Source organism: Coptis chinensis, chromosome 8 (assembly GCF_015680905.1).
Source record: "Coptis chinensis isolate HL-2020 chromosome 8, ASM1568090v1, whole genome shotgun sequence".
In the NCBI taxonomy this organism is placed as follows: Eukaryota; Viridiplantae; Streptophyta; class Magnoliopsida; order Ranunculales; family Ranunculaceae; genus Coptis; species Coptis chinensis.
Window position 1 is genome coordinate 83,985,212 of NC_141463.1, and position 15,399 is coordinate 84,000,610.

General features: G+C 35.3%; 1 protein-coding gene across 1 annotated transcript; it reads right to left on the reverse strand.

Moving 5' to 3' along the window:
* Positions 1–5,362: 5,362 nt before the first annotated feature.
* Positions 5,363–10,168, reverse strand: LOC147483639 (putative serine/threonine-protein kinase WNK4). The gene is made up of 7 exons (XM_086580296.1): positions 9,416–10,168; positions 8,271–8,535; positions 7,601–7,821; positions 7,349–7,506; positions 6,796–7,120; positions 6,258–6,644; positions 5,363–6,155 (listed from the first exon to the last, which is right to left on the reverse strand). Exons 2-7 carry the CDS (start codon positions 8,468–8,470, stop codon positions 5,647–5,649), a joined length of 1,800 nt encoding a protein of 599 aa, XP_086436422.1. The 5' UTR covers positions 8,471–8,535; positions 9,416–10,168; the 3' UTR covers positions 5,363–5,646.
* Between the last annotated feature and the right edge of the window lie 5,231 nt (positions 10,169–15,399).

The following is a 15,399-nucleotide window of genomic DNA, read 5'->3' on the forward strand; positions in this document are numbered from 1 at the left end:
TTCTACGCGAAAACTTTATTCAGCTTCTTTATCATTATTTTTATTTTTTATTTTTTTTCTACGGCATTGTGATCTTTCCGTTCGAAACTTTTCGTCAATATCTTTTGCTCGTAATTCCGCCGTTTCAACCTGCGACGCAAATACAAATCTTTTCGTTAGTCTTTCAGATTTAACCAAAATTTGAAGCTAACTGGAAATAAAAAAAAATACTGACATACCTGTTTCATGCTGTCGAAAATCATTGACACCACTTTGTCACCTTCTGTCCACCTCACCAAGTCTCCGATCGTCATCGATTTTTACTATTCTCGGGTTATTTTTGTACAGTCGTTTCTACCTGGCGCAACGCACCAAAAAAAAATAATAATAAAAAATGGCAGCAGCAGCTAGTAGTTCCATCTCGTCTCCACCATCATCTCTTCAACGAATTTCTCGTTTTCGCACTCCATCTTTTTCTTTACTTCCAACCTCGGTTTCTCCACAAGAATCCTGATGACGACCGTTCATTGTCATACATCATTGAATTCTAATGAATTTTTTTTTTCGATCATCAAAGAATCTTCCTCTTCTTCGGCTATTGATTTTCTCACCTTATGTCACCGGCTCAAGACTACCCAAAGGAAGGGCTAGATAAACCACGGGATAAAGGTCCTGCCCCGGAAGAACTCAACGTCTTAATCGCTTCCTCCTCTACTGATTCCGGCTGATAGGTCCTGCCTGTTCGAGTCGTAAGAGAAGAGGAGCTCCTTCCTTTTTACACGCCTGAAGGTACAGAATAGAACTTAAGTTCGAAACGGCCTCCATCTCTGGCTCTGCTTTTGACAGCGCGGCTAGTTCAGAAACTCTAGACAAAAATTTCTTCAGATGCTTTATATATTCATAATCCAAGTTCAATTTCAGTCCTGTCTTCATGTTAGTTCATGCACATGTGGCTGTTGTATTCAATTCTAATTCATATTTTAACTATTACCCTCTTGTTATTACTCTTTTGCCCCTCGATCCCTTCAATTCACATGCGTGTTTGCTCACACAAACAATCCGGCTATGTTTCCATCCATATTAAGAGTTTCTCCTTTACTTCCTACTGTTATTACTTTACTGCCACTCTCTTGAAATCACGTTTCTGACCATAAATTAACTTTCTCATATTTATCTTTCTCATGCATATTTATCGTTAATTTTCTCATTAATTTTCTTATCTTATTTAGTCCGAACTCTTATCTAATCCAAACTCTTTTCTACTTCAAATTCGTATCTAGTCCAAATTCTTATCTAATCCAAACTCTTATCTACTCCGAATTCTTATCTAATCCAAATTCTTATCTAATCCGGACTTTTATGTAATCCGATTTCTTATCTAATCCAAACTCTTATCTAATCTGAAGTTGGCATCCAGTTTTCGTCGCTAAAGTCTTCACCTTCGAATCCAATTCGTATTTAATTTCATTTTCTTCCTGTTATTACTAAACTGCCCCTACGTTTAATTTTAACGATCTAATCCTAATATCGCTATTCCGGTGGCACACGTCGTCGAAATCAACTTTCGTAGTATTGTTGCGTCATGCGTTCGGTACAGTTTTCGGCACTCAATTTCTTTCAAAAAATTTTCTGTGCATTTTTCAGCCATTTTTTAACTAAAATGCGTCCCGTATACGTTAGTTTAACATTATTTCGTTTAGATAATTCACTTAATTTTTCCGATTGTCTATTTTCCTATCGTTTACGTTCACCGCGACACTTTGTTATACATTCCGCTTTACTCTTTTCTTATTCCAAGTTTTCCTTGATTTTTCTTCTTTCTTTGCCATGTGAACTTTGTTCGCATACCAAAGAGGGCGGTGTTCGACCCCACCTACGTGGCAAACGCCTATTAGTAGGGTCTCTTTTTATTCATTTAATCGGCAGGGCTAAAGCCCAATTTGCAATACCATGGATCAATGTACAAGCCCATTAACTCATGTGTTCAAAAGGTTTGAACCTTAGCCACATGGCTTGCCACTTACGTGCATTGATTTATGTCCGTGATTCATTTCTTATCAAAGAGATAATTATCACCGAGAGTTATAGTCATCACAATTACTCAAGATACAAGATTACTTGAGCTACAAGGACTCTCTACTCTACCTATATAAATACCACATTATTTTTCATAAGGAACTACGTGGAAACTTGATCCCTAGAGAATAGATCTTGGACGCGTAAGCCCATTTTTTGGTTCGGTTTCATCTCCCCCAACATCAAATTCCTCTGTTTCTTAGTGCGTTCTTTACCATTGCTCTCGTTGTGTTGAAGCAGTTTACTGCCGAAACAGGGAGCTAGTAAGTTTGGGAGAAGGAAGGACTGAAAAGTTGCTCTTTCCATCACCTTTAACTCCTGTTTACTTGAAGGCTAATGGGATGACAAAAAGTGATGTTAAGGGTCAAGAAGAAATTAAAGAGTAAGTGTTTTCTAGCTTAGTTGGTAAAACCTTTGGGTGATGATACTAGAGGTATGGGTTAGAACCCCGCTACATACTATTGAGTTACTAATCTCTTTAAAAACAGGCTTGACAGTGTCTTCTAGCTTCGTTGGTAAAACCTTTGGGTGATGATATCAGAGGTCTGGGATTCGAACCCCGCTACACAGTATTGAGTTACTGATCTCTTTAAAAACAGGATTGCCCACACATTTTGCAGGTGCCGACTAGCAAAGTCGGTAAAACCTTTGGGTGATGATACCAGAGGTTTGGGGTAAAAAAAAATTTAATAATAAAAATAAAGAAGAAGAAGAAATTGAAGATGCTTGTCGTAGTTTTGAGAACTATTTAGTAGAAATGATAGTGGAAGAAGGAAAGTTACAGGATATAATGGATGTGGAAGAGTTTCTATATTGTTGGAAGCATTTGAAGTGTCTTGTTTTTATTAATTTGGTTTGTACATTTTATGGGGAGCTTTGTAAGGATTTGTTTTCAGGGCAAGATGATGACCATGGGTAAGAGTTAATAATGGTCTTGTATGATTATTTGATTCTTTTGTTGAGAACTTGAATTTAGAATGACCTTTTCTTTTGATAGTTATTGTTTGATTCTTTAGTATGTAAGAAGGAAAGGAAAATCATACAAACTTTTCAATGAAATCCTTCAGCATAATTAAGTTTTGAAATCCTTCAGTAAGTTTAAGCTGATTCTTCTTATATACCTCAGTGTTTTTCTGTCGTGCTTGTTCATCCCGTTCACCTAGCCTTCGAAATTAAAGTCAAATTCATCTGACAGACATTTAAGACAGACTCAGGGAGTTGTCATATTTTTAGGCAAATTTGGTATAATTCATATGAATCGTGTTCCAACGAGTTCTTGAATCCATAGTAGTGGTGGGAGCGAAACCAAATTAACGCTGCATAGACTCATAATCTTATGCAATATCCCTGTTTCATCCACGTTTTACTAATTATCTAGTTTTGTAAGGACCTAACCATCGAGAATAATCAGTTTATAAGTAACTTTTCCCTTTACCAAAGATCTATCACTCGAGACATCCTATGGGCTTGAATGCATGAAAATGCATTATTTCGATTTTTCACTATCCCAAAGATCGTATCATTGTTTTAGAAGAGTTATGTTCTCAAGAGTTGTAATTCTTATTGCTCTATTATGAAGATAATTCCTTAAAAATGGAAAAGGAAGTTCGTTATTAACCTGCAAGTTTCTGATTTAATATGTTAAAAGATTTTTTTTTTTTTTTTTTTTTTTTTTTTTGAAATGGTTATCCGGTTAAGGTCATCACCCCACCTATTTTATTAAAAGTTGGACCTTACAAACCTCCCTAAGAGTTAGATCATTAAAAACCAAGGTACACAAAGACTTACAAGATCGATCTAAAGTAGTTGCTAGGAATGCTCTCTCATCTGACTTTGTATGTCCATAACTTGTTTCACTATCTCGGGATGATCTTTCCAAAGATGAGACCTTATTCTTTCATGTCACATGTTTTAAAAACACCCACAAGCACAAAAAGTAAATGAGTCCTAGAGTGTCATCACAAAACTCTTTGGTGTAGTCTTCAAGATTCTTCATCCTTTTGTTTTTTTTGTGACTTGTTCATCATAGCAAGAGTAGGCTCTACTTCACCAAGAAAGATGTTTTTTAGTCCTTCCACTTTGTTCTTAAAGCTATTTTGTTTTTGCTGCTTTTTGATGTTGTCACCACTAGTGGAGGAGCCATGAGATGGTCCATGTTTACAACTCATCTTTTTCTATACCTGGAGAGATCATCATCCAAGTCCTCTTCCCAGAACCAAGCCTTGATACATATTAAGGCCTCTATTGTATGATAATTGCTCACTAGGATTAAAAAACTATTGGTTGGGTTATACAAGTAGTTGCGATTTGCTTGCCGAACATTCATCCATTCCCCTTGATTTTCCTCATTCGACTTAGTATTTGGAACCTCGAGTACAGAGTGCATATATACCACCATTCCATGACGACCAAATGAATATTACTATGACCCTGAATCATTCACATTTTGCATTATCCTAGGTGCGTAATCAACCCTTATCTCGATAAAACGTGTAGCGTTCCAGATTCCGGAGGGAGTTCTTTTCCTATATTTTCTTGTCTTTGCAATTGAGGTGGAATCCTCTTAAAAGTTGTACACACATTTCTCATAAGATTAATGTCATATAGAGCAAATTGAGGGTAAACCACGTTCCTCCATACTTGTAACACCATTACCTGAGACTTAAACTTCTAGTGTTGCTTCATTTACATGAAGGGCTCATATAGGTTGGAACACTAGCTTGTCCCTTTGGTTTCTTGAAGAAAAACTCTGTTAACTCTTGAAGTGTATTTGGCTTTCTTTAGTCAAAAACTCCTTAACCATAGGAAAAGGTAGTCTTTTGTCAAATGTAACCCACTAAATAGTCTTTCCATTCTTTTTCTTGGTCACCTTCAAAACAATATGTTCGGGGACTTAAACTCAACTCCATCAACAAGTAACAATAGTAAAGTTCTTCAAAAACGTTTTTTCGCTTTGAAACACCTTTTGAACAAAGAGCTCCAAGAGGACACCCCACCACCCGGTTTAGTTGGTAAATGGGGGAGAAGATGATGAGCATCTATGATCATTTGCCATGATTGACCTGCATTTCTCTTTTCTTCCTTAGTTGGTCCCTGGATATCATTGAAAGTTTTGGAGGGAAAAGAAAATAAGATTTGCTTTGCCAACCAAAAATTACGAAAAGAAGTAAACTTTAGGAGCACAGGATCATAGATGTTAAATAAAACTAAGTAACACCCATTCTCCCACTAAAGGTCCCATTGATATCCCACTTGGTTAGCATTCCTAATTCAACATTTCAACTGTGATTGGCTTCAAAAGATAATGTGCTTGCATCGAGCTGTTTATTATTTTATGACTTGTATTATAAGTGAATTTCACATAGGAATATTTTCTTGTACAAATGACCTGTGCGTTAGATGACAATATTGTCCGCTAACCATGCACAAGTATTATTACCTCAAGCTATATCATACAAGTACTAGGATCACTATTAAAGGTTTTGCATGCCACTGCTCACTATCCTCATATACACACCACAAGTAATATGTACATTTCTATGTCCCTCAAACCTCAAATTCTTAAGACCTCGCCGTTTGTCGCCTGCCTTCTTACCATCTCTCTCTCAAAGAAGGACCACCACCCTTCAAGGCAGACCTCGGTTTACTAGAAACCTCACAAGGTGCATGATATCCAATATTTTCAACAGCTCCAACTGTTTTGAACAATCTACGCTTGTTCATTTCTTCCATCAAAGATCTATGCAACAATTGGCTACGGATGTCTACCAGTGAATTCATCCTATTTAACTGAGGATTCTTGGTTCTATTGTGATAGTTATTGGAACTAGAAGCTCCTTTAGAGTGTGAAAAATCCTTACATTGACTGTAACAATTTGTCGCCATGTTGCTCTGACTGTTTCTTGGATGTTCTTGCGGGCAAAATCGTGTGCAGTTGTTATTTTGATGAGTCCTTGAACTTTGATAATGATGATGATGGTCTCTTGCTTGAGGGCTCTGATCAAAGTCCAGTTCGCTGCTAGAATTATAGTTCAAGTTGGAGTATTTTCCAGAGTTGTGGGAACTTTGTGAGCTTGTTTCATCATCATGGAACAATTCATCTGCATGAACATAAGATTTTTAGAAAACGAAAAATCTCTTGTCTGATAAACTGAAATAAGAAAAATAAAACAGACAAACAAATTAAATTAAAGCCAATATACCTTGAAGCCAATCATAGGCAACATCTCTTTGGTCTCCATGAGAGAATTGAGCCCCACATGAGGAGAACAAACCGGAGAATGAGCTTTGTGAAGAAGAAGAAGAACAAGAGGAGAAAGAGTAGAAGGGGTGATGAAGCCTATCATGAATATGATCCTCATCATCATTATCGTCATCATCTTGGAAGCTAAAGCTGTGGGCCTGAGTGTTTTGCTTTGTGTCCCATTCCTTCCAATGTGGGACCAACGCCGAAATCTCTTTGTCAATCATCTCAGCAATTTCTAAAGGCTGTCCATCTGTGATCTCTAACTCCTTGACCATCTCAGTTGCAACATCTATTGCTGTGTCGCTTACAATGTCAAAGGGAAAATATATGTTCCTGACAGAACCTGTAAGCACAGTGCACTCTTTAGAGGCTATATCATACATACATATTTATACACTTCGGGACCTGCTACGATTTTCTAAATTCTCCACAAACATTTTCCAAAAAGTGCGTACAGATACAAATGAAAAACAAGAAATTAGAGAGTATCATACCATCTTTATCAGCAATTTGTACTTTGAGAAAGATGGTATCATCCTCCTGGTTCATCTTTCCTGTAATTTTCATGTCTGTACTTCCAGTTGCATCAACTTGCAATGATGGTACATGAATAAGATTTTTGAGTGCATTATCATTAAGCATTGGTTTTTGTATTCCAGTCTTAGGGACATGCTTCAACTCTCCTTCATCAGATGCGAGAAATGGATCTTGCAAAAGCTCCTTAGCCGGCAATCTTTTTGACACGACCTCTAAGCATTTTCCAACAAATCTTCTAGCTTCTGGATCATGAATCCGGTAAAACGCCCCAGGTAGCTTTCCCTATACAATACAGAAACCGCTACATGATGTTAGATGAAACCTTAAGATTCTAGGAATTAAATGATATATCGCTCTTTTAGCAGGAAAAGCGGTCTCTCTTAGTTGGAGCTAAGACCAGTTTAGTTCATGTGACAGTAATTTAAATCGAGACAGAGCACCTTTACAAACTCTTTTATAAAGTAAACAAGTTCTATTCTCTGAAATTAAGGACGTCAGACACAATCTTACCGATGTTACTTTTTTGTAGATTTGTGCAGGGTTGGAGCACTCGCCATAAGGGTATTCCGAGGTAAGCATTTCTAGTACACACATGCCAAAGGAGTAGACGTCAACGAGCTCATTGTATTCTTCTTCATAGAGCTCTGGTGCCATAAACTCCGGAGTACCTAATATACCAAACAAGCCTAAGATTAGGTTCTTTTTCTTTTACATAAATAAATGAAGTGAAAATATCAGTTGTGAGAGACAAAAAGAGGTTACCTATGACACTATGGGCCTGGGAGCCGTGGAGAATAGCAGCTAAACCTAGATCACCGATCTTGACTTGTCCCAGATGTCCATTAACAAAGATATTATCGCACTTGAGATCTCTATGAATCACAGGAGGGTCTTGGCCATGTAAGTACACAAGCCCATTTAGGATTTGACGCGCCCAGTTCTTCACAGCTCTGATGTCTACTCTCTTAAATTTCTGCCTAAACCTGCATGTCAACCACCAATAAGTCTTCAGCTAGGATTTAATCGGTTAAAGAACAATATAGAACCGAGTAGGGATCTATATTGTATTGTAGAATGGTTCTGGATGTGGACTCTACGTACATGACTATATCATATGCTGAGACTTACATACAGGGAACTACATCAGACTATCAGAGTACCAATAAGCAAGAAGTTTGCAAGGGTCCCCTAATGTCAAATGCATTACGCTACTTAGATGAATCTGTTAGGCTTGCCAATATGTGCACTTCGTAAATTCTAATTCTAGAAAGATATTGATAGCCAAACTTTTGAGGTTTTTGTGTGTGGTTTGTCAAAGTGCTTTACATGGCTACACACTGGGTCGACCAAGTACTTGCTATATGGCTTTACATGGAGTCTTGCAACTCATTAAATAAGTTGATTGTTAATTTTCCTCAAATGAAGTACTCACTCTCTGAGAGTCCCAGATGTAAGCATTTCAGTAATGAAGTTGAAAGTTCTTCGTTCAACGTCAATCCAAGAGGTGTAGAAGCGGATGATCGAGTCGTGGTTGAGAGTGCTGAGGAGATGCACCTCTGAGTAAAGTCTTTGCAAATCATCTGGTGATCTAAAAACGTCATTAAGCTTCACTTGGTTCCAAGCTACTTCCATTCCAAGGACTTCGTCAAATGCTCTGTATACTATTTCATAGCACCTTTGCCCAGAACATCTTTTAGCTGCAAAACAGGACGAATACTGATCTTCATCATCTTATTTATTAACAGAATTTAGTACAACAGAGGCAATAATAAAATTAATTTTCAAGGACATTGTTGGAAGGACATCAGGAAATGTATATTCTAATGGGATCCCTATTCTAATAACTTATATATTAGTATACATCATTTCTAAAGCTCAAAATAAAATTTCTAATCACAAAAAATAACAGTTGCTTAAATATTAGCATAATTAATAATTGTTTCAACTTGGAGCTGTCATGTCTGCATCTACACTTTTATCGATTATTTTCACTATAAATATAAATACTCATTTAGTTTGATTAGTTAATTCAGTTGCAATAGTCGTCTTATATATAATATTCTTTAACCTTTTCTATGATTTAAATATGCTGACACCCAATTCATAAACAAATACAAAGATACAAAAATGATCATTTAAAGACGTGTGAACAATAATTGAGTACTAGAAGAGTTATTAGTATTAAAAGATCTTAAGATACTTTATTAGTTTAAGTGAGCAGGGCACCTACAGAATACATCAGGTGGTTAGTTTGCAACCCTACTCCCGGCCTATGGTTTTTCTATGCCAGAAAACTGAATTAAGTTGTTTATATACATACCTAAGCTAAAGTATTCGAGTTCAACCACATGCTTCAGCTCATATAACATCGAAATATGGTTTTTATCATTATAACTAGGATCCAACTCAAAGCCAATTGGCAGCCAGTGGAACGGCCTAAAATTCTATATACTATGATGTAAGGCACTCTAGAAACTAGAGATTATATGTAGGTTATATATGAACCAACAATAACCATGAACAGAAACTATTACACCTACCATGAACAGAAAAATGTATATGAAAAGAAAGACTTACTCGTCCATAACGACCAGTTGGATCAGTTTCAACGTATCCACACTCCGACGCATTCATCCCCTCAAGCCGACCATTGGAATGAGCTTTATACATGACTATAGCGTGATAAAAGGAAAACTATATATACCACTTGAAATTCTCTCAAAGGATGTAGGAAGGAGATATATGATATTAACTATGGAAGAAGAAGTATATGGTAGTATGTAGTAATAGAACAATATGCAAAAGAAGGCTACTACTGCTAGATCCGAGGCTTTCCTTCGTGATTCTCGTAAGAAAAAACTCCAAATAATAACCAAAAGAGTCTAGAATAATCAATCCTAAGCATGATCCAAGCCATTTCTATAACTGCACGTGAGAAGTCGTGGTAGTTTTTTGTAGCAACCATTTGAACGAGAAAGAAAGCGAAATAATACACGTTTAGAAAGTAGTGGGGGTAGAGAAAAATCTTTTTGAGTACAAGAAAGTTTGTAGGAATAAACGAGTTTTATGAAGGGTAAGAAGAGAAATATGTTATCAAAGATATTGATAGTAAAGTGGGGACGTAGAGTTAATGGTTCTGAATTTGAAGAATCTCATGTGGCGTCTCTTTGTTAGTACCATTTGTGGTTGAGAGAGAGGTAAGAGTTGAGATGTTGCCTCTTTTTTTGGAAGAATCTGTAACAAATGTTTGGGAGCTCTTCACAAGGAAAGTGATCGTGTGTGTGAAGGTATCAGGTGTGTATGGTTTGAGTCTTTGAGATTGGGCAGTTTGCAAGAGCCAAGAGTGGTTAATAAAAGAGTTTTCAGGAGAGACAAGGAAACGCAACCGTTTGCATCATGGTGGCCCCTATGTGGAGGGAGGTCAATGTATGTTGTGTCGACTCTTTTGGTTCCAATTTTGTAATCAGGATAAACTCTAAATAAACTTGGAACTAGGACTGGTTAATGAACAGAGCTACTCGAGCTTGGATTTGGGGCTTTGTAACTCCTTTAAGCTCATTCACGTTGCAAGATGATCGAGGCAGAAGCTAAACAATTTCAGGCTCGTGTTTCAAAAACAAGTACATTGAGCCTGAAGTCCTGAACATACTTCTTTCTTTTTTTAGTTGTTTTTATAGCTATCTCGCCCTACCAATGAGTATTCAAACGAAAAAACAGACAAAGAAGAATAAAAGATGATGAATGGCTTCGAGACTCGTACTGTTATGAAAAGGGTAATTACAAAGCAGATGAAGATGAAGATGATGAGGAAAATGATGATGAAAATGAAGATTGATGCTCTCATTATGTTCTTTTATTTTCCTAATGTTTTGTTTACTTTTGAAAAATTTAAATAATAAAAAGCTTCATCATCAATTGAAGGATTGCCTAATGTTCCTAATCATTATGTTCCTAATGTTCTCATTATCTTTTTTTATTTTCCTAATGTTCATAATCATTATGTTCGGATTGTCCTATTTAGTTTTTGGTTTTGGTTTTGGTTTTATAAGGAGTAAAAAGTGTTGAGTGAGGGCAATGAAACTCTACCGTCTGGAATTTAACATCTGAGGGCAATGAATTCCCAAACTTAACAATTGCTAAAATTTCCCATTGAATTTTTGAATTTGGCACATAAATTTAACTTGAAATTTTAAAGGCGTTTTTAATACCCATTATAAACTGGGACTTGCTCTAGCTTAGCTATTATATTGTGTTGCCTTAGCTATTATACTGTGTTGCCTTGGATAATAACAGTTGCCCAGTTATAAGCTCTTCGAATCTTCTACGGCTTCTCTTCGGAGTGTTAGAAACCCAATACCATATGCACGCTTTTATAGCTATTATAATATTTTCCACCGATGTAGGCTTGTTTCAAAAAATCAGGTCATTTATAGGTACTTATGGGATTATAGGTCCTTAGGGTTTATGTTCTAATCGATATGGTCCATTATATATAGTTGGAAGTTGTATAACATTCCAAGGTTTATGGTCTAGGAGGAGCTTATGGTGAATGGGTTGCCCCAAATTTGATCTTTTGTTCAAGAAAATATTTGTTCGAGATTGATATTTTTGCATATTTCGACCATTTCTTGTATTTTGGTAACAATGTCCTATTAGGTTCTAAAATTGAATTAACCAAAATGTGAAAGTATATTAGGTTAAGTTCTTAATTTTACTGAATTATTTCTAAAATTACTTATCCAATTATATACATGGTTCCAGTTCTGATTCTGAGAACTCAGTTAAGGAGTTAAGGTTACATGGGCCCCACGTACTGCACCATGTCACACCTAAATGTATTTTATTTTTAAGCGGTAGATAGATTCCTTTCTTGTGTGCTAGGCTTCAAGCTGCATTTTCAAATTTCAACTGAGTCATTTTAGCTTAGCTAAGCTGAACCAAACAGAGTCCATTTTCAGGCCGATTGCACGTCTCCATGTTCATTCTTTAACAACCTTCTCTCAAATGTTCACTTTTTCTCATCACAAGATGAAGGACATGGTAGCGAAACGAAATATAAAAGCTCAAAAATAAGCATCTACTCACAAAGTAAAAAAATAGACTAATTGGTCAATATGGCTGGCTAAAATGTGGAAATTAACCTATTGTCAATTTAAAAGGTATGTCATTTTCTGCTAAATTCACAGAAGATACATGCTTGCCAATTTTGACAAATTTGCAAAGTTATATCAAAATGTAATGCCCATACATCTTATCCCCATAATTTTGGGAATTTGATCAATAAAATTCTTTATTCAGTATATCCAACTACACTCAAGTTGTGAGATTTTTTCATAAGAAGTTTTAGAAGCATACTCTACTCCAACCATCGTTTTTCAGTCTCTACCAATTCATAGTCCAACATCTAAGAATGAATCAAAGACGATGAAGTGATGAACAGTAGATTACCTATGCAAAATGGAACTAGATTGAAGAATTTGTCTTTTTTATTATATTTGTCTTTGGATAAGTCCCGTGCCTTCAAACATCAGCACAATATAGACTTTTCCGATGCTGTGCTGAGATTGAGAAGCCTGAGAACAAAATTTGTCATGTTGAATTTGGGAGAATCTTTTCGCCTTCATGTTCAGCATTCATGAATATTCTATGTACCTAGTATTGAACAAAACCAATTCACTACCCTCGCTCTGTCCATTATTGTTTTTTTTCTTATTCTTTTTTTTTTTTCCCTACAGGGTAAAAACAATGCACCTGAATGGTAATCAAAATCCTGTCGGAAGTAAATTACTTTTTGTTGGTCAAATTTAGAGTGCCTTGTACCATAAAACCCTTTTATTTTTGTCAAAAAAATAATACTAAAAACAGTTCATGCACCACGTTTTAGTCTAAAATATAAATCAGAGCTCAGTGCTAATAAGAGCCAACAAGCAGCCATGAAATGACTCTTTTGTTTTTCTCACCAGCTAATTAATTAAAGAGTTGACAAACCATATAACACCTACCCTATTTCTCCTCAATTATTGTACGCTTTTGAAATAGTCTCTCCACTAAATTTTATTCTTATCTTTTTTTAACTTTTAGTATGTGAGGAACCACATTATCGAAAAACAAAAGTATGTGAGGAACCTTTTTGCATATTTCTGTGAGGCATAATCATTTTGTTCTCATTTGAGATTTTCTAACGTATTCTCACCATATCAATCTAGTGGTATCTCATCAATACACAAGTGTCAGTGTCAATAAACCCATAATATATTCAAAACACTTGTATAATATATAAATATATTCTTAAGATAATAAGATCTTGAATTTGATTAAGACAAGTTCTACATATACTCTTTTTTATATGTAATATACTTATATATACAGCTCGATTAGTTGTGGCCCTGTGGGTAGCTTTATGAATCATATAAGAGTGTTTTCATCAGCACTTTGGAGATAATAGATCCGACAAAGAAAAAGGAAAATAAATTAAATAATAATAAATGTGCTGTGAGAACTCGATCTGTAGGATTAATAGAGGATGCATTAAGGTGTTTCTTCTAAATGGTCCCCTGGCTCTTTGATACCGTGAAAGGGAGATTGTAATTAAGTGATCTCCCCTACGATATTTCTACTGTAGGTGTCTTATATATGCATGGAATCTATTGGCCATGAGTGGTTAGAAGCAATTTGTTGGAACAAACAATTTAAACTAATATATATATGTATGAATATGGTTGTTGCAGGTTGACAAAGTACTTTAGCTAATTATAGCTTCTAATGGCCATGACTAGTGATTCCCATTGCTTCGTTAGAAAACGAAAACGATTGTCAACTATTAGATGGTTTTGTAATTTTGTATGTTGTACAATGAATTTGATTTTCATTTGAAAGGTTCTTGACTCTTGTACCATCATTCTTATCAACTTTGCTAAGTATGAAAACAGCGAAAGCAATACACAATTTCAATTATTAAGTGGCAGACACAATTTATTCTTCCATGATAAAGGCATAAACCCCTAAAACTTGTGCATCGCAGATCAAAATTTTGCAACTAGTGGTTGCAAAAAGATAGGAATACGCTATGGATATAAAAGCATATTTATGAGAGAAACCAATAAAACACCAAATATTAATTTGAACCAAACCAAATATCAAACCAAAAAAAAACCAACCAATTCAGGAGCGATATCAAATAGTTGACATCATATGATGCGGTTTTGGATAAACTGTGTCGTATAATCCAAGCAGCTTTCGCAAAACCGCACCACAAAAGCTCAAGTCCACGCGGTTTTCTAAAAACCGCATGATGTGTCGCACATCAATTTTCTTTTTTCTTCTCTTTTCAAATCTCTCGCGCGGTTTTCGCAAAACCACGTGATTTAAGCCCACACTCTAGAAAAACCGTGAGAGAGATTTGATACAACACCAAAACAAACACCAAATTTTGGCCGATTTGGCATTTGCTTTAATGTTTTTTTAATGTTTTCATCAACATATGTCTCTCCTAAAGATGAAAAAACACCAAATTATTAAAAAATTGGTGTTTGATGCTAGAATAGTCTCACCTAAAGATGCTCTAACTATAGACTTAGGGGTGACTTCAGATCGGATAAAGGGCTTTCGAAAAAAATTCCAATTTTTTTTGGATGGCAATATCCTTCGATCCAAATGACAATTTTTTTGAATTGAAAAGTTTGGAAAATCCGAAAATATGGAAGAAATCGAAATTTGAATTATATAATCGGATTCTTTTTTAGGATCAAGGCCCAAAATATCGATTTTTTTCGGTGTACCCAAAAACCGATATATATCGGATATTTCGGATATATCCATTTTTTTTAGTAACCACCAAACTATTTAAAATAGTTTATATCGGAAAATCTATAAAATTCGGAATATTTTAAAATGGTCAAAAAGTCAAATATATATCGATTATATCGGAATAAAGTTTGAATTATATATATCGGAAAAAAAATGGTTCTATATTAGGGATATACCATTTTTTATCCACCAAATATACGTTATATATATTCATATTAGCAATTTTGGTCCATGTTTCGATAACCATTTTTATCCAGTAATATATTCATTTAGTAAACAATTGTACACCTTTAATTTAGTAAACAAGTTACACCTTTTAACACGTTCATTCAGCAAAAAAAATTTTCATGTTAATACATTAGTTCAATAAATAGGAAGATAAGAGAAATTGAGACATGTGCTAGAATGACAATATTAATTTGGTTTGTAAACTATCTGCAGTTTTAATTTAGTAACTATATGAAATAGACCACTATATATTAAAATTTTGAAAATTAATCGAAAATCGGATCGGATCGGATTTTGAAAACACATCCAATTCCTTCCGATCCAATCATTTTTCGAAAAGATCGGATATCAGAATTTCGGATATCGAAACACAAATATCATGACCAAATTCAGAAAAATTGGGTTTTCGGAAAAAAGAGACACCCTATATAGACATCACTAATGGACACCGACTGCATTTTTTTTTTCAATTCTGACAAGCACAACTCTTGAAATGGATTGCTTGCTAACTATATATTAAAACTCTT

What these genes read in the sequence shown, in the direction of transcription:
- LOC147483639 (XM_086580296.1), bottom strand. Translation starts at nt 8,470, where the DNA reads ATGGAAGTAGCTTGGAACCAAGTGAAGCTTAATGACGTTTTTAGATCA. An exon ending in ACATCTGGGACTCTCAGAGA is followed by an intron (nt 7,822 to 8,270) that starts GTGAGTACTTCA and finishes GTTGACATGCAG; the next exon opens with GTTTAGGCAGAAATTTAAGA. An exon ending in ACAAATTGCTGATAAAGATG is followed by an intron (nt 6,645 to 6,795) that starts GTATGATACTCT and finishes CTGTGCTTACAG; the next exon opens with GTTCTGTCAGGAACATATAT.